Raw genomic sequence first — 22,326 nt, 5'->3', positions numbered from 1 at the left:
AGAATGGAGGATGCTGCACGCTGGATTTGCTTTATCAGTAGAGCATATATTGATAAGAGTAAACACAGGCTCTCCACTGCATACTCCACAGTCAGAGCACAAACATGCCACTGCTTATCAGACCTTGATCAAATACTTTTGTGTTAGTCTCAATAAAAAAGTGCACGCCTGAGGATCTGACTCCCTGCAGTCAGTGTTACAGCTCACTGTAGTGTCACCCCTTAGCTAAATGTTATTCTGAGTACATTAGAATATATATAGACCTATGCTATCACAATGTACTGTATACGAAGAGTGTTTGATCTGTTAGCGGCTGAAACTGCTGCCACCAAGTGGTGGTTTACTGGATTTATGTTTATTGCAGGGAGAAAAGCTAATATGCAATAATACACACATAATAATGCAATTTAGTTCTGCTTTCCACTAGATTTAATAAGACACAAATCAGAGTGTGATGGAGGGCTGGATGTAGATTTTAGAACAATAACCACAAATAAAGAGTTGTTTTCAGAGCTTTGGGTCTACAGCAAGATGCACAGATCACATGTGTGATGTACTGTAAAATTATACTAATTAAATAGTCTGTCTGATTTCTTTTCCAGCCTTTTGAGAAATGGTTAGCAAACTCATATGCATTAAAATCGAACCATTGAACTCAACCACTCAATTATTCCAACATACATTTATCTGAAATTTCAGGGTTATGTTGCTCCATCTCATGGAAAACTGAAACTCTGAAGTAATCATAGTTTGCACTTTATAAAAGATAATTGCTCTCACTCTCCACTCCACTTCTCCCTAATAATAACTCTCATTTCTCCTTGAATATTTCTGCATTTGAATTTCAGCCATGCAGCTAAAGATCGCTGGCTGGTCTCCACATACTAAGCAAGATGTAACATAGGATTCAGGGCCGTGAATTTGTTTAACAGCCATCCTTATGTTCGGTTTTGAAAAATAAAAACATGTTCTCATAACAGTTTTCCTCAAAACAAGTAGAAGACTTGAACACAGCTTATTTCTGTAGATACAGAGGAGTCCACACATTAGTGCTGATTCATGTGTGATTTGACGTTTGCAATAAAAACTAAGTAAACCAAACATGAGTGTTGACCAAAGCACAACACAGCCCCCTGACCCTGACGGAGAGACCTTATTCCGTGCAGCTCTCCTTGTGGTGCTCATCATTGGCATCTTTAGGCCAGACATTTTTCCTGCTACAGTGTGATATGAGATGACCTGAAGTGGGCCAACATGCTCATCTGAGATAGATCTTCCTTCGAGAAACCCTGTGATGTATGACTGCTGCTCTTAACGGTGCAAACTCAGAGGTTCCGAGAAAAGAGCACAGTTTCGTCTTCGGCTGGTTGCACTGGCCTTGACATGCCACAGCACTCCCTCTGCTACACACTACAGTGCACGGCAGGCGTGTATATGTGCGCGTGTGTGTCTGTGTCTCACTTCAACACACCCTGAGAGTCCTTGTCTAGAGACCTTGAGTGCTAAAAAGCATGGGGGCCCCCTGTTCTGGGAGAGAGTAAGGGAGCAAAAAAAAAAAAAAAAAACCCTGAACAGACAGATAAGAACTTTTCCACTGGCAGGAACGAGCTGTCCTGAACATTTCCCATCTACTGTGCTCTGCGCCTGACATCTGCAGCATGTGTCAGATAGGAGATAATAACTGTAACAAGTTCACCGTTAAATAGGCTGATTTGGTCACAACAGACAATGAACTTTGCACAGATATCCGCGGAGCGTGTATCAGCGCAGGGAGCTGTTTTGTTTTGTTTTGTTTTGTTTTGTTGCTCTTCTCCAGAGGCATCTGTCACATCCACAGGTGTGTTGCCATGGCTGGAAACCAAGGAGGGCGGGCAAGTGCTGAGTGAGCACAGACAACAGCTACTCTGTCTTTCTCAAACATCTTCAAGGTCCCCGTGGAGGGATAAATGGCCAACAGGAGGTGCTTTCCCAGGAGAGACTCATCTGGAGCTTTACGCGGTAAGTCCTCTTCATTGTTCATTCAATTTCATGAACTGATTCATTTACTTAATAAAACAAAAGGTGGAAACATTCAGCACCAGTAGTTTTTAAAGACAGATTAAGCTTTTTTTGCATTATTATTTTATATTTAACAACCAATGCATTTTACCTATATAGATGTCAGGCAGTCTCAGCCAGACAACAGCGAGCTAAAGCATATGTGAGTTATTACTTCTGTTGTCCGTGCAGTCATGCAACTGACCGGCTTTTGTCCTTCCTGCCCTCCAGGCTCCAGCGCGCAGCGAACAGGGCAGCAAGGCAGCACTCGCTGTTCCTTTTTCCTATGCATATACCTCTTTGAGATGTAACTTTAAAGAGGCATAGGGCATGGGAAAATGGGGCTGCAGAGGTATTCCACCAGGCGGACAGCCATTTCATCATCCTCTCTCTGTGTGACAGCTGACCTCAAAGCACACACACACACACACACACACACAAACACACGTTCATATCCACTTAGAGGGGAAAATGGGAAACCACAAACTCTGCCACACTGACAACAGATGCTTTTTGTATCTCTGTGATGTGTTTTTTATGCAACATCCTAACTCCCTTATTTTATCATAGCGGCTTTCATTCTTGGTGACATTGCGTGTGTGGTGTGGTGACATTTCTTTTTTTTTTTACTGCATAAGTATTCATTTAAAATATCTGTTCACCTTTAATTTCCTTGCTGTTGTATTTGAATAAAGACAACTTGACATTAAATACCGGATTATGCAGTCTGACTTTAATTTAAGGAGGCCACATTTTTCGTACTTTCACCTGCACTTAAATTATAGGGTGGTGATACACTAGGCAATTTTTTGGGCAACTCTGATGAGCAACAGTGTCCAAGAAATTGCCTCAGTATTGCTGCTTTAATTCCATAAAACAAGACATTTTAGAGCATTTGAATTCTTTCTGCTACATACTCAAGTATTAACCTCAAAAATATAAATACTTAAAATATCCAGAGTAAAATGACTTGTTCTGTATTACATAGCCTTTATGGCTTTCATTGTGCATTACATTATTAGACTGTAGGCTACATACATCACTGCATTTTACTGCAGGTTAAGGTGGAGATGATTTTAATTAATGTGTGTAGTCAGCTCATTCTGTTCTGTCACCATAGATTTGTACAGACTTTGCATTTAATCTTTGTTGGGTTTTTTTGTTTTGGATGATTTGACCCATCTGGGCCCAGATAAGTTAAATGAATGAAATCAACAGTGACATTTAGAGCGACGTTGACTCTCCTGCAGAAAAAAATGAAACTCATAAACAACATGACAAAGATCCACAAAGACACACTGTTTTGTAAGAGGCCACACGAGGTCACAAAGTTGGGAACCGCTGATTGAATCTTGAGCGATTTATTGCAGCGTGTTGTAAAACTATATCTACAAAGTAAAGTACCTACCTGTGTCATGTAAATTCACTTAGATAAAAAAGAATGTGGCCATTCTGTGTAGTGGAAGTATACAATGACGGATCATGGAAATACTAAAGTAAAGTATACTTTAGTACTTTAGTACTCATAGTAAATGTACTTTTCCAGAGCTGATGGGGTTGGTCTCTGGTTGATGTGAAATGATTAACAGAGTATGGGAAGAAAAACATCCATTTGTATTGCACTTACTTTTATTTTGAAACACGTCTCCATGGTTATAATGACTATGTTGTGTCCTAAGACTGTGATTTAAATTAAAGTATATGAGACTTTTTATTTAAATGAGAGTTTCACCTCACCACACTCTGCTTTTTTTGGAAGCGGTTACAAGTAAACAAGTCGACTCTTTCTAAAACATAAGAGCAAAAAAAAAAAAAAAAAAAAAGACTTTTCTACCAAAATCCAAAGGCTAATTCTACCATCACTCCCCGGGGAGTCCTACAGTGTACTGTAAACTTAATTCCATCACCATAATCACCAGATGATGCTGTAGATCTCATTAACAGGCCTCTCACTGAACTTGTAAACAAGCTTTACCCCTCTTGTCCCTGCTTTGGCTCCAGTCTGTCTGTTGCCATCCAGCTGCAGCTTTAGTGGGACTGTTAGCACCTCCTCACCTGCCCACTCACCTGATTCAAAAAGGATCAGTGTAACGTTCATTGTCATTCAGCTCAACAGTACTTTGCCCTCTCACATAATGGATCATTTATTGATGCTCAGGTTGCCATCAGCGCTATCCCAGTTGATGCTGCAGACTGTGGCCTAGCACTGTCTGGAGGTTTGTATGGAGGCGCTGCATAAATGAATGTATGGTCCAATAAATTAATACTGTTCTTCTCATGATAGTAGTTATTGATGCATGGAATTTGAACCATCTCCTTTGATAAGTGTGCCTCCTGGTGGGAGGTGTCAGTATTTGACCGGGGTCCCGCTGAATGGCCGCAGACATCCTCTGGATCAGAACTACACTCTCTCCAACAGAGGGTGTTTTCTATTCTTTAACCAAACTGCAAACTCACGAGTGAACAAGCACAGTCACCCCACGACACGACAGAGGGACTCAGTCAGTCACCTATTTAGCTGGTGCCACCTAATGACTTTAACGTGAGGCAATATACACCTTGGGCAGACTCGGGGGCGCCGTCTCTCCGCGTCTTTCGACTAAGTGCGAATTGTTCAATAGGGAAACAATAGAGCTCAATGGATCTCAATGATCTAGCAGTTACTTCCTCTTTGAAGTCCCTTTGAAGATGCAAATCTTCAACGAGCAGAGGACGATCACAGCTCGGAGCAGTACCACCGGTCTCCAAATGAAAACATTTGCCCGCAGCGTCCTTTGAACCGCTCCACAGGTCTGAAACGGGCTGAACTGGGGTTTGGTGTTGCCCCACCCGACTCAGCCTTTTCTGCTCGATGTGTGCATGTAGATATTTTGACAGTGACCAGCCTGCAAAGAGACAGGATGTGGGAGAATAAAGCCCAGAGTGATCACAGTTTGGTGGAAACAGGAACACTAGACTGCAACATTTGTTCCTTTTGTTGCTGTTAACATCAACTCTGCACACAGATGGCAACAAACTGGAAGTCCAGATGACTGCGTGGCCTTGTTATTACCCAACAGTTCATTGTTACGCATGTGTTTTCATCACAGTGTGGACATGTCCCAAACCAAATCTCCAATTTTAGTTTTGCGTATTAATGCCCCTCGATTTAAACATATGACACAAACATCCCTCTGCATGTGCTTTTTATATGTCATGATGGTGTTAGACTCATAGTAATGACAGTTCTGACCCAAAGGCAACGTGTAACTGTTTTATTTGAGATAGATATATTTACATTACTTCAATCATTCATTCAAGTTACATTAAAACATACTGTAGTGCTCCAATATATTAAAGTTAAATTACATTCACAACCCCTCTTTTAGAGAGAGCAATGGGAAACATATCTAGATTCTAGACAGGGATTAGCTTGAACATCTCAGGGAGAGTTCAGTAGAAGCGTGGGGGCAGGATGACGGGCTGGGAGCGGTGCTGGTGGAGGGGAGCTGGGTGGAGCACCGTCCCGTGCAGCGGCTGCAGCTGCGGGTAGAAGGCGCTGCCGGCGGGGAGCTGTCCACTCAGGACGGGGTGCTGAAACAGCACAGGCGGCAGCAGAGCTGTGGGGAGCGCGAGAAACTCCGGGCGCAGGTCCTGGACCTCCCGTTTCAGCTTCATCCTTCTGTTCTGAAACCACGTTTTCACCTGAAAAGGAGAAACACAGTCATTAGCTCCTGCGCAAAGACGCACGTATGAACCATTTAAATCCGAACTTGAGTTTGTTGAAGATCTGTGGAGGGACACACACACACACACACACACACACACACACACACACACACACACACACACACACACACACACAACACAACTCAAACCAACCTGAGTTTCGGAGAGGTTCAGCTTCTCAGCTATCTTCCTCCTCTGAGTAGCTCCCAGGTACTTGTGCTTGCTGAAGGTGCCCTCCAGCTTGCTGATTTGGTCGGAGGTGAACTTGGTCCTCAGCCTTCGCTGCTGTGTGGCTTCGCCTTCGCTGTCGTCCCCCACCTCGCTCTCAGACCCCGACGTGTAACCGCAACTATCTGGGTGGAAGAACACAGTGGTTAATTAATTTAGTCGAAATCAATACCTAGACAAAGAGCTGTCGATCCCCGCTCTTCAGACAGAGTTTATCAACACACTTACTGTTTGGAGAGGTCGGAGAGTATTGGCTTCTCGAGTCCTTGGTAAATTCCTCATTTTCACTATGGACCTTTGAATGAAGCGCGGCACTTTTGGCCGGCACAGTGATCTCTTCATAATAACTTTTGGAAAGCCACTCCACAGAGAAGTTTGCCATGTTGAACCCAAGCTGTAGTGTCAAGATGTGCGTTTGTGTCCCTTGGGTGACTCTTGGCCTCATATAGGAGGGCCACACTTGTTTATTTGCATATGCAAAGAGATCTCAACGGAACGATAGAAACTTGATGGTCGTTGTAATTGAGGTTAATAGAGGCTGGCCTGTGGGTTTTCGCACCTTCATGGCTGGCTGAGGTGCTCTGGCGCCAGTAAGTCTGAGTATCAGTTACCTGGCATCTCAGGATAAATGATCTCTGCATAAAGTGATTCAGGACTGTATCCTCACTGAATGTGAGTCTTTTAACTAAAACGCCGGATGTATAGCCCGGTTAAAGGACTGCTTATAGTAGGTGTCGGCTCCTACTGTGTCTTTTCCCTAATACATTGTTAATTGAAACACTACTCACTCCATACAGTGACATAATGTCTCAGATAACAGTGCATTCTGTCTGAGCAGTCAATTCTTTTAGTGGACACAGAAATCGTCCAAACAAAAATCAAACACGGGTCAAAAGTACAGTCTGACCCCTGTAGATGATACGTTTGAGTTGTTTCCAGGCTGCCAGTGCTGCGACTGACTTACAGAGCTGCAGACAGAAGCGCCGAGCTGTCTGCGCATCAAGAAACCTGCTGATGAAGCCTTTGTGAGGGTGGGACAGGGCGGGAGTGTCTGCAGCCAGAACGCATCCACGGAAAGTGACAAAGTCCCCCTTTGATCTTCACTGACCTGTTTGAATGAGACATTTGCTCAAGGGCCTCTGGGCATCTTCAAACTCTCATACACACGGTAGCCAGCGGTGGGAGAAGCAGTCAGAGCGTGAACTTCAGTGAAGGTATCACTGGCACAGTGTAGAAATAAAATGTTACAAAACAAAGACCCTGCAGTCAAAAACCTTAAAGTACAGAAATATTCAAATGCACGGATCAGATGAAATAAATGCTGCTTAGGGTGGAGCTGGTTTAATTACTTTATGTACTGATTGGTACTTTAATCAATAACAGTTATATTTTATAAGTTGATCATAGCTATTTACTGTATAAAACACTGTGTCCTTTTATATTGTGGTGGAGTTACAATTTAAATACTAAAGTACCCTCAATGTGTACTTAAGTACAGTATTTCAGTACATTTAATAAACCTTTTTCTTTTTTGGTGTGTGTGTTTACATAATTTACACACATACACAGCAGTTTGTTCTGAAACGTAGCCTGACATCCACTACAGGTTCATTATTCAAAACATTCATCATTTACAGCAAAGTTGCGTCATTAACACTGTTTTCTAACTCAAACAGTTGAAATAAACTTCAAATATACTGCTTTTTGAATAAAGTTGATGTGAATCTCCAAATCTCTTCACACAATCAGGTTTTCACCTCGGGCCTCAGACTTCAAACCAACACAACCTGAGACTCTCTGGAGCCGGGCTCCTGTGGTAAGTGTAAACATCTCGCTGAGCTGCTTAATTAGGGTTAATTGTTGACCATGATCTGTCCGTTAGTTGACACTAAGGACGCACATGAAAGCAGAGTCACTTTTAGTTAATACACGTATTATGCACTTAATGTATTGCGTTATAGACTAAAGTGTTGTTGTTACTGTCTCCACTATGATCAGTGATTTAATTTATTTTGATTCGTTTACAATAAATTAGTCTGACCTGAAGTGTCACATGGAGTTTATGACTGAATCAAATCAGGAGATCCACACAGTGAGCTGTGATAACAACCTTTAAACTGCCTTCTTTATCAGCTCGTCTCTCCAAACCTCCTACTCTTGTGAAGATGAAAGACAGGATGATCTATTTAAATGGAGCTGATCCTAACATCTAGATAATATCATTATCTGGACTCTGCTTAAGCTGTCAAATGATGGCACCAGACGTTGACATGATATCTAAGTGTGAGTGAAGCAAAGGTAATTCAGATCCCAGTCCTGTGTCATAGAAGATAGACTTTATTTAAAGATAAATAGACTTTCCTGTAAATTATGTACAACTTCTATCTCACATATAATTAAATCACACATCATATAAAACAACTCTGGATTGCACTTTTTTTTTTAAATGTAAGTGTTTCAGTGGGAAAAGTCTTTGTTTTGTAAGTTTCTTCAGTACAAGTGTCGGTTATGGATCATGGGATGAGGAGGGTGACGCGCGGGCATCTGCTGCTGGAGGACCATCTGCGGGACGGGGAGCGGGTAAAAGGCCGGGCCACTCGCCGGGAAGTGGTGTTGCTGTCCGGCCATGCTGTGGTAATGAACCGGGGGCAAAGGCTGGAACATCACCGGTGCAACTTGAGGGGCGAGGTAGTCCTGCACCTCCCGTTTCAACTTCATCCTCCTGTTCTGAAACCACGTTCGTACCTGAGAGGAAGCAAAAAATAAACCATGTTAGTACCCAGTGGAGTGCGTGAGGTTAATTCAGTCATTACATGCCATTAAACAGGTTTGTCTGCACTGAGAGTCGCCTCTTACCTGAGTTTCTGTGAGGTTCAGCTTCTGCGCTGTCTTCACTCTCTCTCCAGCGTCCAAATATTTGTGCTTGCTGAAGATCTTCTCCAGTTTGTTGATCTGCTCGGGGGTGAACTTGGTGCGCACACGGCGCTGCGGTGCGTCTTTGTCCACCTCGCTTCCTTCATCCACAGAGAGACACTCCGAGGACGCCGCCTCGCTCTCGTACCCGGAAGAATACCCGCTGATCTCTGAAACTGAAGTAAGGAGGAAAGGTTACAACACTGTTTGTGCACTAGGACAAGAGCTGGTTTGTTGTTCAAAGGTTTGGAGTTATGTGCTACTTACATGGTGAAGCGCAGTTGGCTGGATGCGAGAGCGAGCACGGGCTGGAGCCCTGATGCGCACTGCTCTCCACTGACTCCGTGTGATCCACGGCCTTTGATGGTTTGGGTTTCAGCTGCAGGTAACCCTTGCCAAAGGTCGGACGACTCGGCTGCACCATGCAGGGAATGTGCGGTTTGCAAGTTGGCGCAGTGTCAATGGCAGCTCCGTACTCCTCGGTCTGTGCGCTGTCGTGATGGCTCTGGGCCAGCCAGTCCACAGAAAAGTATTTCACCATGTTCACAGTGCTGCTCGGTGACCTGTAATTCCGGCAGTTGTCAAAGGGAGTGTGTGGTGGCAGCTCCTGTCCAGGGTCAGCCTTTATAGGGCTCTGGCCCTCGCCTCAATTTGCATATGTAGAGGCCCTTGTTAACGCCTGATCGTTCCCGATGATTAGGGGTTAATGGCTCGTTATTGAAGTCTTTACATATCCTGTGAGTGTGTGAAGACCTGGCGCCACAGAGTCTGTGAGAACCCTCCTAAGCTCATACATCTGTCTTCCCCGACAGAAACTGGGCTACAGCTGTACCCCCCCCCCCCCCCCCCCCCCCCCGCAGGGGTGGAGACCGTCGCGCACTTTCATGTTACTGCTGCTGCTGCTGCTGCATACAGTAGCATCAGAGGGAAAGTGTCACAAGGACAAGTTAAAGGTCTCCCTTTCAACACACAAATAAACAATGAACAATGTTCAACCGACGCATTTCGCTGTTGTTCTGATTTATAGTCAAATCAACTTTCTCTAAGTTTAAACACGGTTTAATTTGATTTGTGAATAGAGGAATAAAACCTCTCTGTCTGTCGCTTCTCTCATTTTATTATATTATCATTCCTCTCAATGTCTCCCACTCTGGCTTATGAAGCTTTCACCTATAGAAGATAAGAAGATCCATAATATTATACACAGCCAAAAATACTGATTAAGGAATGCAAATGACGGAAACATAGTGAATAAATAACTTAGTAAAGACACACTTCTATCTAGGTATCTGCACTTGAGTAATTCCATTAGACTTTCCTATGTTATATCTTCAGCAATTACATACATGGGAGCAGCTCTAAGTATTACCCCTTAATCCCCATCATACTGATCCATTGGGTTTAAGTGATCTGTGAGACCTGGTGTGTGCTACAGTAAATACTTTCTGCTTCAGTGCAGATAATGCACAAGAACCAAACAAACGAGTCTGGTGTAGAAATTAATTCTAGTTAAATTTGGTCTCAGAATGTGTCGTTTGGCCTCTGGCTAAAGCTGATGCAGTGAATTGAAGCTCCATCATTAATTAGCTGCCTCTCATGATGGAAGCACAAACAATTATATAAAAAAAAACTGTGGCAACAAGGGAATTAATGGTTTAATAAGGAAACTGAATGTGCGCGTAAATGGCGACGTCAGAGCGCATTTTAAAGTGCCTCACGAAAACCCCCGACACATTTCGCCTGTGAAAGCTTCCACTCGCTTGTGCAATCAAATGGGGGAACACAAGCAATCGACAGTAGTTTCTGTATTGACATGTCTTTGATACCCCGGTGAGCTGCTGGCGCCGGCGACCCGAAGAGCCAGCATTTGGCACAGGCGCTTCAAACATTCCAGATCAAAGGTATTACAGTAGCGACACAATTACGCTTGATTGTCGGGCCGTTCAAATGTAAATATGCTAAAACAAGCTGCGAGGAAGCTGGGAAAGCCCTCTGAGAGCAAACAGGGCCACAGAGAGGAATGCAAGTAATCCTGAACATACAAAAGGCTCTAAATGGTAAATATGACACTGGTGATAAATAAGGAATCAGGACAGTGTATGTTTAATAAAGGTTGGACACCCAGCCTTCTCTCCTGGCTGTAAACTGTTAACACGATTGCTGACGGTATCAAATCATGTTTACATGGTGCCAAAGAAATCCAGAGACCACTTTCCAACAGACAGCGCCAGCCTGTGCGATTTACGACCCTCCCGTGAGAGATCTCTGCGTGCGACCACTCGGGGACAAAGCCACTAAACTGATCGTTTAGTTATATGACAATGCAGATAAGAGGCTGGGCCGAGTTGTCTCCTTTATCGGTGATCTGTCGCTGTGGAGGCAGGAGTCCCTTCAGCCTTCTGGGGGCTCTTTATCTCCAGTGCTTTGAAGATGCGCCCTGATCCCGTTAGATAACAATAAAAAGCGCCCGGGACGCCGCCTTCACACTGCGCCTATTTCCTCAGCTCTGCCTGCGTGGAGCTGTGTCTGTCCCAGAGGACAGGACACACTCACTGTATTCTGATCTGTACTGGTGTCCCACAGCCTGGACAAAGCAAATCACCCACTAGGCCTGGAATCCATAAATACATATTTGAATTTCTATTAGAATCTATTGGAGTCTTTTCAGGTCACTAATACAAGTATTTACTGTCCTGTAGGCCTCCAGGCACCCCCCCCCCCCCCCCCCACACACACACACACACAAAAGCAACACTTTACTTTAAATCTCCCTACTTAACATTTAAAAGCAGCATGATAACATGCAATCAGTGGTTTATGACATATCACAATGTAGTGGTCACCAGATATAAAGTTAATTATGTACGTTTCTATCAGTGCTTATTATCTGTTAACAATTAGAACTCATATTTTCACAACTATATTCACTTTTTCACTGAACCTTTAGTATTTTAGTATTTGGTAATATGTGATTACAATGTACCAACCTTATGTGTGTCTACAGGAGGAGTTAAATTTGTTTACAAGCACATTAATAAACACTTGGATCAGCCTAGTATTACATTACAGTCTGTTATAAACCGTTAATTCCATGTTTCTACATATGATAATTAGAGAGACTTCGAAGAAAACGACAGCAGGCAGTAGCAGTAGCAACACCACATCATCAAAATATCCCATTACAAGTAAAAGTCTAGCACTCCAAACTGCCCCTAAAGTTTTAATATCAAATTTATATCAGGATAAGTAGGTACAGTCATTCTGTCAACACAAATGCAGTTGAGTAAAAAGTAGAAAAATCTTCCCTGAAGTGTAGAGAAGTGAAAGTATAAAGTCACAGAGCTGTGCTGGACACATGTGAACCAATCAAAAACACTGTTTCTCCACCTTTATACTTCAGCACTTTGTCTAAATGTACAAGTGCTTCAGAGTCTGATTGTGAACAGATGATATAAAGAAACATTAAATAAACAACATAAATGGATTTTAATATGTGCTATATATATGACTGGAGCTGACACACTGTGCGTTCGATGCCACTCTACCTCCCCACAACCCCAAAGAAACCTATTTGGATTTAGTTTCTTCACAAGACGTGTGTGTGTGTGTGTGATCTAACTGGCCCAAACGTAAATATAACTGTACTGTATATGATAGCATACTGTGCTGTTTTGTGATGACAAAAGGTGATAAAGTGTATACTTGCCTGTGCATCACAAATCAACATGAACTATTAATCTGGTAATAATAATAATAACAATGTTTTATTGTCATTTCAGTGTTCTTCTTCATCAAATATGCAAATTCAGCTTGGGGCAAACAGAAGAGCTCCCAAATGAACAGTTTTCCACACACTAGGTTTTAATAAGACTGAAAGAAAAGACAAAAACCTTGCGGTCAGGCTCTGCATATTGGGCTAAGCATGTGTCAGTGATAATAAAGATGAGTGTGAATCCTGTAAATCCCCACATGAGGATAGAAAACCGAGCTCTAATCGTCCCACTGTATTCCACAATCCCACAGTGACAGATGTAGCACGTCTGTAGCGCTGCCACGCAGCCGTTCTAACACGTACAGGGTCAGACAATAATATGCTTTGGCAAGAGACGGCTTATAAAATCTCATTTATTTGGCTAAATTAACCAAATCTTCGCAGCGCATCACATTTCATCTCCACGCCGTGTTTCACAGCAGAGGACCATGGAGGCGAGAGAGTGGGCAGGAAAATAGGAAAACAGACACCGGCTAAACATCAATCCTCAAATAACATTTTCCACACTCACATCGCATTATGTTCTCTGTAATGGTAAAGTATTGCTGTGGCAGATTTGCCCTTCACGACACATGATTGAAAATATATATCCAGTTATTTAATATAACAGCACATTGTGCTGTTTCGTTAAGTTATTAATTTACCAATCTAGTCATATAAACCTCATTTGATAAACTGCCAGTTGGTGAATGAACAGATCTACCTGTATATGTATATATGATCAGTAAACTGCTCAGTACCTACCCTGTGTAACATCATATAGAATTTATTAGTGCGTTCAACATTGTTGCATGAACCTGCCACAGAGTCCAAAGTAAAACATTAACAGCTGGGCCATCTTTTTACCCCCCTTTGTCTTCTCATTTCTGGGTAATATGCACAGGATTCAGCCGCTGCAAAGATGCACAGTCCCAGGTTTGCTGTGTGATGAGTTCATTAAATAAAATACGATTTAGGAATATGCACTTCGTAGGCACAGCAGCAGCAAAAATAATGATGGTCGTAAAAGACACAGCCTCATAATTAGGTAGCAAGTCACCAGTATACGTCATCAGAACCCCTCCCTGTTAACTCTTTCCAGAATTGTCTATCCAGCATGCTAACACCTTGGAGTTACTAACCAGGCATGGAGAAACAACCTTTATTTTATTTTTATTTTTTTGCATTTCTGCCCCTGTAGTGAAAAACAGAATGAATGCCTTCCAGGAAAGACTCAAAGTGTGCACTGTTATTCCCACACTCGAAAGATGCACCTCGCCTCTCTCTCTGCATGTCTGTTTTACCTGCAGGAACGTTTCCAGGAGACAGAGACTTTTTTTTTTCAGGAACTCAGGTCCTTGACCTACATTTGCGCTGCAAGAACAATGTTTTAAGCTGAGTTTGTGGGCTCTCCAAAAAGGCTCTGCTCTGGAAATAGTACTTTCCAAAGGTTCAGTCGTTTGATTCAGGATGACATGTGAGACTATATCAGGATGGTGTAAAAGGTGCAGCAGCATTTAAACTCACTTTATGTAAGTTCACTGAGACACACAATGTCCAACAAATATGTGAAGGTCAAAAGGAATTGAAAAGACAACAGAGATGTTTTTTTTCTAGCATTAGCCAGCACTAAGAGTCTACAGCCATACTAGCAGATCTGTGAGGTTATACACAGTAATGCATTGAGGAAAATGCAAACATAAGCATGCTAACATGCTCACAATGACAATATTGTTGACCATCAATCTCAGTGTGTTGCCAGATCAACAGTTTATGCTTAAATGCTTTAAAAGTACTAATTATGTAAAAATGGACCTGATCATAACACTAGATGGAAAATGTATACAGCAACCAACGTTTCTATAGTTCATCCAGTGGGTGACATGAGCATCTGTAAGTAGTTGAGACATTTCACTGACTTAAGTTAGTGTTGTGCTTTAGTGGTGCATATTCTCAAACAAATCATATTGTGTCATTATTGTCACTTTGCTAACAAGTGAAGCTGTGGCTTGTTAAGGGTCTCTGGGGGTCTTAGTGCAGTGCAGTCTCCCAATTTGTCACTTTGATGTTGGGTATACATACTGCACTGCTTCTGTTTGCTGTCCACATCTGATTCTATCTCTGTGCAAAGCCGGTTCACAAAGTAAATGCAAAAATAACAATGTGAGTATGTGAGGTGAGGAATTATCATCGCAAATAAAATCAGTCATTATTTTGCCTTTGTTGAAGATCAATGGTGCTATCAAAACCTGCACAGGTTGGAGAGTTATAAATATAGTTGGTCTCTGAGTCTAAACTGGTATTACTGACTTCAATTGAGGGAGTGCTTAATACATAGTGGACATATTACAGGCTGTGCTGCACGGCTGTGTGTGGAGCCTCAGTCTGGGCTTGGAGATGTTAAACCTGGTGGTGGTGTCTCGTTCTGGGCCGTGAGAGGTGACTGGGGCAGTGCTCACTGGAAAGTGGCCTTTACCCTTCTCAGTGTGTCCTGGATCCTCCGCGTTCGCCGCTCGCTGGACTGCTGGAAGTTGGCATCGCTGTCAGCGGCCAAGAGGTGGATGTCGGAGGTGGCGAGCCGGGCAATGCGGCGACGCAGGTAGGCCTGCAACTCCCGGTCTGGGCTGTAGGAGTACGCTGCCTCCTGGAAGGCGTGCACCTGACTCACGACCTTTGCTATTCTCCTAGTAACACAGAAGAATGGATTGATAAGCAGACAGAAGTGGGGTGGGAAAAGAGGAACAAAGTAAGAGTTAATCATGAAGAAAAGACATATCTAGCTGCAGATTCTAGTTGCTTCTTCGTTTTAGCTTTGTCTGTGACCCGATTTGCAGAGAACAGTCCCCAGCAACCAGCTGTAAGTCTGCCTCCCCCTGCTAGATCTTCTGACCTCAACATCTGGCTACACCCGCTAGCCTCTCAGCATCTGGCCCAAAACCTCTTTTCTAATCAAACCCCATCCCACGGGCACCATCTGGTGCAACACTGGCACCTCTACCAACAACCCAAATTCAGCAGCTGTGCCATTACCATCGAACCGCCACTTGTTGTGACCTCAGCATCTGGTCAGCCATATTGGAGTGAAGGAGAAGGACATAGGAAAATGCATCCTCGTAGAGAGTTGGCCAACTTTGCCATAGATAGACACTCATGTGATGTGGGGAGAGAGAGCTAATTTTCAGCTAATGACATTAACTGCTCATACTTTGTGTCACTACAAGGATAGATATTAGACTAATTTTACTGGCTGAATGACTGCTCCACCAACATCCCACCTCTAATCATTAACACAGTGAAATCATTGGTTGTGCTTCACAGCGTGGATGTTTTGTTGAAACTGGGCAGCGAGGAAGCACTATTTACACTGATGAGTTTTACATCCTAACATATAGAGTCACAGACCACAAGCACAGAAAGAAATCGAGTCTTTCCTTCATGGCAGCTTTATAGATACAGGGACTAGTAGCAGATGTAGTGGCGCTAATTAGATCATTTCACCCACACAGTGCCAGAAGCAGCTAGTCATGTTGCACTGTATGTTATTTATCTAGAAAGCTCGACTGAAAAACTGCCAAACCGCCCTATTTCTGCTGTTGGATCACATATAAATCCAGTAATTATAATGATGTCACGTCACAGAACATCACCCCTTTATCTTGGAAAAACTGGTTATGCAGTAGGTTGTGCTCCTGACATGTTAGTGCTCCTATGAACCACTGTATGTTTTCTTATACGTATCTATTAAGAGCAAGGCCTAAATGACAATCTTACTGTTATTATAGTCATTGTGATTGGTCAACTTGTGCCAATAACATCATTTAAGCATTTCTTCATACAAACAGAATGTAGAGTGGAGACTGGTTTGGTCATTTCTTGTTAAGCTACACTTTGGACAACTGTCAAACGACATCAACAGAGCAGGACTAATTATTTTGAATTGAGCTGATTTAGCTGAGTTTTTGTTATTCATAGGGTCACTTTCATAAGTCAATATCATTTCATTGATGTTTTAAATATATAATCAAACCAACAAAGCAAAAATGTGCTACTCTAGTGATTGTTTGTTTGATTTTCCATTTAGGATTTTGTTGATGTCCATCCATCCATTCATCATCTGCACTTCAGCAGATTTTGTAATTGAGCAAAAAAAATATCAGGAGCTATATTGTAGTTTATTATAGCTGCAAATGAATTTCCCTCACTTGAGCTTGGTCCACTTGTAAGCTCCTGTAGTGAGCGTGAAGGCTCCGATCTCCAGCTGCTGGACGTGCATGGCCAGGATATGCGCCGACGGCAGGGTGGGCCTCCTCCTCGAGTGTTCTCCACCCATCAGACACAGATCGTCGCTCTTCAGAAACACCTGAGGAGATAGCAATTTATCAGCACAGTAAACAAATGGGTTCTTAATGGAATGTAACATTGGGAAAATTGCCAATTAAGCCAAAGGTGCTTGATGCGGTGATAATGTAATGGTGTAATAGGACTCAAAGACTAACAGAATTGTCAACAACAACAAACTTAACCCCTTTGACAATTCAAAACTGAGACAACTTCCAATTTACAATTTAATACAGTTCAATAGGAAATGTCCTCATGCATCCGTTTTTTAAGGGCACTTTCAGAAGCAGAGCCAGCTGTAAGCTCACAGCACACAGGCAAGTTGCTTGAAGCTGTTTTTCTATTGATCTGTTTGCCCTGCAGCCCAGTTCCACAATATGTGAGCAGCATAGCGTTAGCAGTTACAAACACCATACGTGCGTTCCTGCTAAAACACACCCACGCACACACACACACACACACACACACACCTGCACGGCTCGTAGCTCCTCCAGGATCTCACACACCTTGGAAGACAGATGTTTCCAAGCCTGCTGGCAAGAGAGGAGGAAGTTTTCTTTAGCAGCTCCAGCTTTAATGCAACATCAGAGTCAACGACTACAACCTGCCTTTAGATGAGAATATGGAGATTTCATGGAAATCACTTTTTTTGTTTTTAATTACTCCTTTTGTGGGGCACATTCCTCTTGACTGCACTCACAGTTTCTACATCTTATTTGAATGCATTAATGGTAATTTCTCATTTGTCAAACTAATTAAACACCACCCAAGTTCTATCACAGCGGAAGAAAACATTTAGCTCGAGGACATTAGACTTATTACACACACACAAACTCAGAACTGGTGTGAGGGGCAGTTTAGAAGATGCAGCCGTACTGGTAACTGCCTGACAATCACGTTCTCCAGACCTCCGAGGACCTGCATGGCTGTAGCAAAGTTCCTCGATTCGTAGCAGTGTTTTCCTATCCACAGGTACTTGGTCAGCAGAGCAACTTGTGTCTGCAGGAGAGAGACAGAGAGAGAGAGGAAGAGAGGGAGAGAGAACAAATGCTAAACAAGGCACAACTCTAGAAACTAGAAGCTTTTTACACTGGCTCTTGGGACGTCAGCAAGACAAAAGACACTAAGGACCTGTACCACATGCAGCATGTGGAAAAATAGTTTGATCTTGCTCTGTAACAGAATAGGATGTCTACTGGTAAAACACTGGCCAATAACCCACACGTTCCTGGTGCACTACCTGGTAATGTGAACGCTGGGTTTCTACTGTTCACTGCTACATCATCACCAGTGAAGATCAAACAGCTGTGGTTGTTTCCATCTTTGTGTTTTGGCATCTAATAAGCTATAAACACATAAATCCATCCACCCAACTGCAAACGCTGGATCATATTTCACTGTCTGACCAGTGCACGAAACAACGCAGCCCAACACCTGCTCCCCCCCAGGCTCCTCCATTGTTTTAATGTATGGCAAATGTCTGTGTGAATGCAGCCTAATGTCAGTGTATCTTAGCATTGAAAAGGTCAATTCATACTTTCCATGGCAGCGTGCTCACCAGGGCGCCTGTGATGTAAATCACCTCCCAAGTCTGGGAGGTTCGGAGCAGACTCTTTATAGACGTCTGTGTGCAGCCCAAACAATGTGTGTCCATGCAGACTAACTGCACAGTCACAGCACCAACTATACATGCACCAGACAAGTTTAATTTGAGTATGCATCCCTGGTTGTAGGCATTTGAATTTGCATTTAAATTTTGTAGTACACAGCGGGTGTGCATGCATACTGACAGTGGGCGTCTATTGATTGGAGAGTGGGAACATGAATTGGCCTAAAGTAGAAACAATAAAAGAAGTTCTACAGTTATTTAAAGATGAAATAAAAAGAATGATAGTGGTGGGAGAAAGAGAGAATGTTAATGTTTATGTTAATGTGACGAATCCAAAATCTGAATGAATAGATGGTTAGGTTAGATGACCTAATGTGAACATGTAGCGCCTAGATGAAAAATGAGGAAGTAGCCAAAGCACAAAGGGAGAATCGGCATTCTGTAAAACACAAATGGCAGCTTATGCAACCATTTAATAAAAAAGCGCTTCAGGTTTCAGACCCATATGTCCTCACCTGCACCTGCACATCTAACCCATTGAGCCACGAGACCAGAGAAGAAACACAAAGCACTATATGGGACAATTCTGTGACAGCCACGCGGAGTCTGACAGGAAATCACAGCACAGGCTGTGTCAGTAATGGCCGACTTTATTTCCCAGCTGAACCGGTTACTTCCATGAGTTACGTCTGGTCTCACCTTGATGGAGTCGCAGATGACTATTTCCGCAGAGATCCAGTTAGTGACACTTTCAGCATATGTGAGCAGCTGCTGGAGGTAGCTGTCAGATGGTGTCCCCTCGCAAACAAGCTGATCGCTGCCCTCTGCTGGTGGGAGGTGGTGAGACAGATTCCTGTTGCAGGGACAACAGAGAGGTAGGAAGGTGCTTACACTGCAACTATTTAGCTTTCATTAGGTGTCAGATATTTTTTATATTAACTACTTTGAGCCTGCACAAACAAACATGACCCTATATTGCAGTAAGTCTGCATTTCACTGCATTCTTACTACTGCAGATCCAGAATAGTTCACTGTTCATTCCCCGGCTTGGCAGCACACACTGTCAGATAAAAAGGACCACAGTGTGGTGTTCAGAGAGAGTAACATGATGTACTGCATCACTGAAAGTAGAATCTCTGCCAGAGTCTTCTAATCTACGCCAAGGGGTAACACTCGGCGTTTTATGTTTTTTACTTTGATTTGTCACCCACCTGTCTCTACTGGGATGTCAGAGGATTGTACTCACTTGTTTGGGGTTGACAGTTTATCCCTGACTCCTTGTACTCTGGAGTTAAGAAAATGAACTGGATGGCATCCTTGGAAGATTTCCTGCATTACAGAGGTTAAATCATAAGCTGAGTATTCAGGGCCTGTCTTTGCATTATTGGAAACATGCCTCCCTCTAGTGGTCAAAAGAGCAAACAACAACAACAACACTAGAATAAAGTGGTGCACTAAATCCACAGAGGATGTGTTCACCTGCTGCAGGAGGGTGAGCTGTTGGGCAATGTGCTGCGGGCTCGTTTCAGTCTGGCTGAAGGGGAGTCGCTCCTCACTGTGCAGGCAGGCGTTTGACAGATCGTCCACCAGGGAGCCATAGCAAGGCATAGGCAGCGCCGCAGCTATGGAGAAGGCCTTGTCTTTATGCAGGGATGCGGAGGGCTCCACCACTCTTGAGATCTTCCACTGAAATATTCAGAAATGCACTTAAAAGGAAGTGTTCAAAAGCAGCGAGACACTATAGAATCAATAAATTAATAATTGGATGACATGGTGGTAGTGTTGAAAACAAACATACTGTTTTCAGGATACTTTAAGTTGCAAGAAAAAAGAAAAGAAAAAAGAAACATAATGTGGCTTAAATTGTCATTATTATACTAACCTGTCTTCCAAGGTCCTCAGTAGATGAATGCCGACTCACAGAGTCATCGTCTTCCTCAATGTTATTTCGGCTGCCTCTCCCCTGGCTCTGAATTGTACCTGAGCTGTGAAGAGCAGTAAGAAGTGCGTCCCCACGGCTGTCTACAGGAATCACCTGCAGACAAAAGGTGGAAACTACTGGATGTGGACTTTGTGTCACTGATGAAGAGGCTTCAAAACATAACAAGCATGTCTGAAAACCAAATCCCATCCCATTTAAGTAATTATTCTTTTTTTTACTTTTATTGATGTTGTAACATAATAAATCCTTCAACATAAAATCTGTTGACACACAGAAAGTGATGTTTGATTCTAGTAAGTAGTTCAGGAATTCAAACTTTAGACAGAAAATGACAACAGGAGGAATGCAGCATGTCACAACGTAGTCCTATAATATTATTATACAGTAATTATAATAGATAGTAAGCGGTCATTTACCTCAATGTTAAGGAAGTTTTCTAACATATCCATGAGTCTGGACTTTGGTGTGAAGTCCACCCTTTTACAGTCTGTGATCCAGAAGTGAAGCACGTCTAAGCTGCGATGGAAGATCTTTTCACTGTCTCCTGACATGTCTGGACCTTCTCTGGCATGAAAAAAACAAACATAACCAAAATGTTTCGTACTGTGTGCTATAATACACAATGTTTAATAGTGTAGAGGAAAAGATGGACTGATAGTTCTCACAGGTTGTTTTTTAATTCTAACAGTTGTGTGTGTGTAATAACTAGCTATCAGACACACTGTACCTTGCAGCACTGATGAATTTATCCATTATGAACTGCAGTAACTGCTCAGGAGTGCAGAAGAAGCGATAGGTGTACAAGAACTGCTGGATGTAGCCCTCCTTGGCAGCATTCCTATGACAAAAAGGAAAATAGTCACACTTGGTTTAATAACACAGTTTGCTGGAAGAGAGGACAAAATCCACCAGGATTTTCAATCTCATCTCATCTCCAGTGGAAATTCAACACTTGCCTACAGTACATACATGTACAGTATGTTCAACTCACAGTAACTGCTTCTGTAGTTTGACACAAACACTAACATTCACTCAGGACAAACTGAAACCAGATGTTATCAGTGCCTTTAGAGTAAAGGCAACTTGTGCTTGAAGCAGCATAAACTAAAAATGGCTAAAAAATGTATGAGGTGTGACCTTGTTTCTCTCATTGTTGATGCAGTTTCCCGTAGCAACAGAGACAGAACAAAGCTTATACTGAGACATCAGACTTCAGAGCAGCAGAAACTAGTGCGTTTACATGTGCTTCAGTGCAGCTGTGCAGACAAATCAGGCGCCATAGGTCATCAGGGAACACGCTCACATGTTCTGTTGTAGCCTGGTTATTTACACCCACATATAGAGTATGTGCACTAGATGCAGGAGGAGATAAGCAATCAGATTTCTCCTCTACCCCTGATGTATTTTGGAAGCATGGCTCACAGATATTAACTGTGTAGTGACAGAAGATATTTTTGTTTGTTTGGTTTTTTCGGGGACTGACAGGCAGGCAGAAGCTTTTCACAGCACAAACTGAATATAACAACAGGCCTACAAGGTAGAAACTGACTTGTTTACATGTCCACAGGCTGTTTTGTGTGAATCTGTGGACGGTTCTAAATATAAGGAGGCATCACTCCATGCAATGATCCACACACTGTAGCTAGACTTCTACTGAGCACTGTTCCACACACAGAGTGAGCCACACTTTAACTTTTCACATGTTCCTTCATTATCATGAACGCGCACACACACACACACACCCACAACACACACATATTCACACATGCACACAATTTTAATTCAATCCCACACACTGCC

The 22,326-nt window shown here is 42.8% G+C and overlaps 3 protein-coding genes across 3 annotated transcripts in view; all 3 read right to left on the bottom strand.

Moving 5' to 3' along the window:
• Positions 1–5,469: 5,469 nt before the first annotated feature.
• On the bottom strand, positions 5,470–6,355 carry vent (ventral expressed homeobox). The gene is made up of 3 exons (XM_026354260.1): positions 6,202–6,355; positions 5,899–6,098; positions 5,470–5,721 (listed from the first exon to the last, which is right to left on the bottom strand). Exons 1-3 carry the CDS (start codon positions 6,353–6,355, stop codon positions 5,470–5,472), a joined length of 606 nt encoding a protein of 201 aa, XP_026210045.1.
• A 2,045-nt stretch (positions 6,356–8,400) lies between these two features.
• On the bottom strand, positions 8,401–9,610 carry vox (ventral homeobox). The gene is made up of 3 exons (XM_026356093.1): positions 9,154–9,610; positions 8,830–9,062; positions 8,401–8,718 (listed from the first exon to the last, which is right to left on the bottom strand). The coding sequence occupies exons 1-3, from the start codon at positions 9,425–9,427 to the stop codon at positions 8,464–8,466; spliced, it is 762 nt and encodes a 253-aa protein (XP_026211878.1). The 5' UTR covers positions 9,428–9,610; the 3' UTR covers positions 8,401–8,463.
• Positions 9,611–13,274: 3,664 nt separating this feature from the next.
• The window catches only part of LOC113159750 (kinase non-catalytic C-lobe domain-containing protein 1), a 31,796-nt gene continuing 22,744 nt past the window's right edge, over positions 13,275–22,326 (bottom strand). The window contains exons 22-31 of the mRNA XM_026356629.1: positions 21,254–21,364; positions 20,943–21,090; positions 20,467–20,619; positions 20,064–20,270; positions 19,831–19,913; positions 19,284–19,437; positions 17,852–17,974; positions 17,446–17,505; positions 16,840–16,997; positions 13,275–15,321 (exon numbers count right to left, since the gene is read on the bottom strand). Of these exons, the coding sequence (XP_026212414.1) occupies positions 15,093–15,321; positions 16,840–16,997; positions 17,446–17,505; positions 17,852–17,974; positions 19,284–19,437; positions 19,831–19,913; positions 20,064–20,270; positions 20,467–20,619; positions 20,943–21,090; positions 21,254–21,364 (1,426 nt within the window). The 3' untranslated portion in view covers positions 13,275–15,092. The remainder of the gene's footprint in view (positions 15,322–16,839; positions 16,998–17,445; positions 17,506–17,851; positions 17,975–19,283; positions 19,438–19,830; positions 19,914–20,063; positions 20,271–20,466; positions 20,620–20,942; positions 21,091–21,253; positions 21,365–22,326) is intronic.

Source organism: Anabas testudineus, chromosome 15, assembly GCF_900324465.2.
Source record: "Anabas testudineus chromosome 15, fAnaTes1.2, whole genome shotgun sequence".
NCBI classification, from domain to species: Eukaryota; Metazoa; Chordata; class Actinopteri; order Anabantiformes; family Anabantidae; genus Anabas; species Anabas testudineus.
This window is presented reverse-complemented; position numbering and strand designations above follow the sequence as displayed.

Coding starts and splice junctions, on each gene's coding strand:
- vent (XM_026354260.1), bottom strand. CDS start 6,355: ATGGCAAACTTCTCTGTGGAGTGGCTTTCCAAAAGTTATTATGAAGAG. Junction 6,099..6,201: donor CTCTCCGACCTCTCCAAACA/GTAAGTGTGTTG, acceptor TCTTCCACCCAG/ATAGTTGCGGTTACACGTCG. Junction 5,722..5,898: donor TGAACCTCTCCGAAACTCAG/GTTGGTTTGAGT, acceptor TCTCCTTTTCAG/GTGAAAACGTGGTTTCAGAA.
- vox (XM_026356093.1), bottom strand. CDS start 9,427: ATGGTGAAATACTTTTCTGTGGACTGGCTGGCCCAGAGCCATCACGAC. Junction 9,063..9,153: donor AGCCAACTGCGCTTCACCAT/GTAAGTAGCACA, acceptor TCCTTACTTCAG/TTTCAGAGATCAGCGGGTAT. Junction 8,719..8,829: donor TGAACCTCACAGAAACTCAG/GTAAGAGGCGAC, acceptor GCTTCCTCTCAG/GTACGAACGTGGTTTCAGAA.